The 1,867-nt window shown below is 52.0% G+C and overlaps 1 protein-coding gene across 1 annotated transcript; it reads left to right on the top strand.

Annotated features, from left to right (window-relative positions):
* Positions 1 to 283: 283 nt before the first annotated feature.
* Positions 284 to 1,312, top strand: LOC128069647 (melanoma-associated antigen B4-like). Its single transcript, XM_052662766.1, has one exon. The coding sequence runs from the start codon at positions 284 to 286 to the stop codon at positions 1,310 to 1,312; it is 1,029 nt and encodes a 342-aa protein (XP_052518726.1).
* The last annotated feature ends 555 nt before the right edge of the window (positions 1,313 to 1,867 follow it).

Here is a 1,867-nt window from a genome sequence, read left to right as displayed (position 1 = left end):
CGCTGCCCCAAAACATCTAACGCCCAGTCAGGACTGTCTGCTGCGCCCCAGGGCTCACTGTCCCTTGCTACTCAGCGGTCCCAGGAGACAGGCTGAGCAGAACAGAAGCCCTGTGGGACCTAGAGCACTGGCCTTGAGGACCCTCAGAGATGGCTTCCATTCAAGCCAGGGAGGAATCTCCTTGCTGAAGGTTCTCACAGTATGTCTTGTCCCTCCTCCAGGTGCCCTCCTTGCCTGCTTTCCTGCCCACACTCCCACCTGCGGCCCCTGACCTGCTGTCAGCATGCCTCGGAAGCACAAGAATAAGTCCCATGGTCGCGGGAAATGCCACCAGGTCCGGAGGGACACTCAGGAGGCCCAGGCCAGTGCTGCTGCAGCCCCAAAGGAGGAGTGCCCCTCCTCCCCCTCTTCTGCCCCTCAGGGTTCTCCCCTGAGCTCCCCTGCTGCTGGCGATCACCAGGAGCTTCAGGGAGCCATGGCCCCTAGCTCTCCTGATGCAGGGCCTTCCTGTGAAGGATCTGATGAAGGTGCCCAGGGCCCAGAGGAGGAAAGTGCAGGTGCCTCCCAGGCAGCCCCTGCCACTCAGAGCACTCGCAAAGATCCTCTGGCCAGGAAGGCCAGGATACTGGTGGAGTTCCTGCTGGAGAAGTACACCAAGAAAGAACCCATCACGCAGAATGCCCTGATGAAAATCGTCAGCAGGAAGTACAGGCAGCACTTCCCTGAGATCCTCAGAACAGCCTGTGAGCGCCTGGAGCTGGTCTTTGGCCTGGAGATGAAGGAAGTCGACCGTAGCAGGAACATCTACACCCTCATCAGCAAGCTCAACCTCGGGGGAAACGATTGTACGAGTGGTGAAGGGGGACTGTCCAAGTCCGGTTTCCTCATGGTGCTTCTGGGGGTCATCTTCATGAATGGTAACCGCGCCACCGGGCAGATCTGGGAATTCCTCAGTATGTTGGGGATCTATGCTGGGAGGAGGCACTGGATCTTTGGGGAGCCCAGAAGGCTCATCACCAAAGATCTGGTGCAGAAGGAGTACCTGAACTACCGCCAGGTGCCCAATAGCGATCCTCCGCGCTATGAGTTCCTGTGGGGCCTGAGAGCTTGTGCTGAGACCAGTAAGATGAAGGTACTGGAGGTTCTAGCCAAGTTCCACGGTAGGGTCCCTAGTTCCTTCCCAGACCTCTATGACGAGGCTCTGAGAGATCAGGCGGAGAGAGCAGGGCTGAGAGGTGCGGCCAGGGCTCCACCCGTGGCTGAAGCCAGTGCCCCTTCCAGGGCCAAGTCCTGCAGCTCCTCCCACATCTAGGGAGGGGGCAGGGCACTCTGTTCCCTTTGTGTTGGAAGAGAGCAGTCAGGCTCCTAAATAGTGCAGAGTAGTAGGGGTGGAGGGAACAAAACCCGTATCTTCTTACACTTTTAAATGGTAAGCGAGGTTAGATCTAGTTTGTTTAACAAAATATACATCTGTTTTCTTGTGTTCATATGAGAAATACCTAAGGAACGAAGATTTAAATTGGAAAGGTAAAGAGGTGAAGGAGGTGTTTAGTATTTTCAAATGTTCTTAGTTTTGATAAGGTTTATTGTGTTTCAGAATTCAAATGTACGAATTATATAAATCATAGTGTCTAGCTGTTTTTATGTTTTAAAATGTTTAAAATGTTTGGGTATTTGTAACACACACTGAAAGTACTGAATATATTGTTCACAATGCAAACAAGATAACATGACATTAGAAGAGAATGTTTCTTGAAGAGCAGTCAGGCTTCTAAAGAGTGTGTGGTAGTAGGGGGTAGATCACATTTATTTTGATCACATTTCTCTCTCTGTTTCACACGAGTAACTTCTACATATTATTTGTTTC

This window comes from Budorcas taxicolor, chromosome X (assembly GCF_023091745.1).
Source record: "Budorcas taxicolor isolate Tak-1 chromosome X, Takin1.1, whole genome shotgun sequence".
Classification (NCBI taxonomy): Eukaryota; Metazoa; Chordata; class Mammalia; order Artiodactyla; family Bovidae; genus Budorcas; species Budorcas taxicolor.
This window is presented reverse-complemented; position numbering and strand designations above follow the sequence as displayed.

Coding starts and splice junctions, on each gene's coding strand:
- LOC128069647 (XM_052662766.1), top strand. CDS start 284: ATGCCTCGGAAGCACAAGAATAAGTCCCATGGTCGCGGGAAATGCCAC.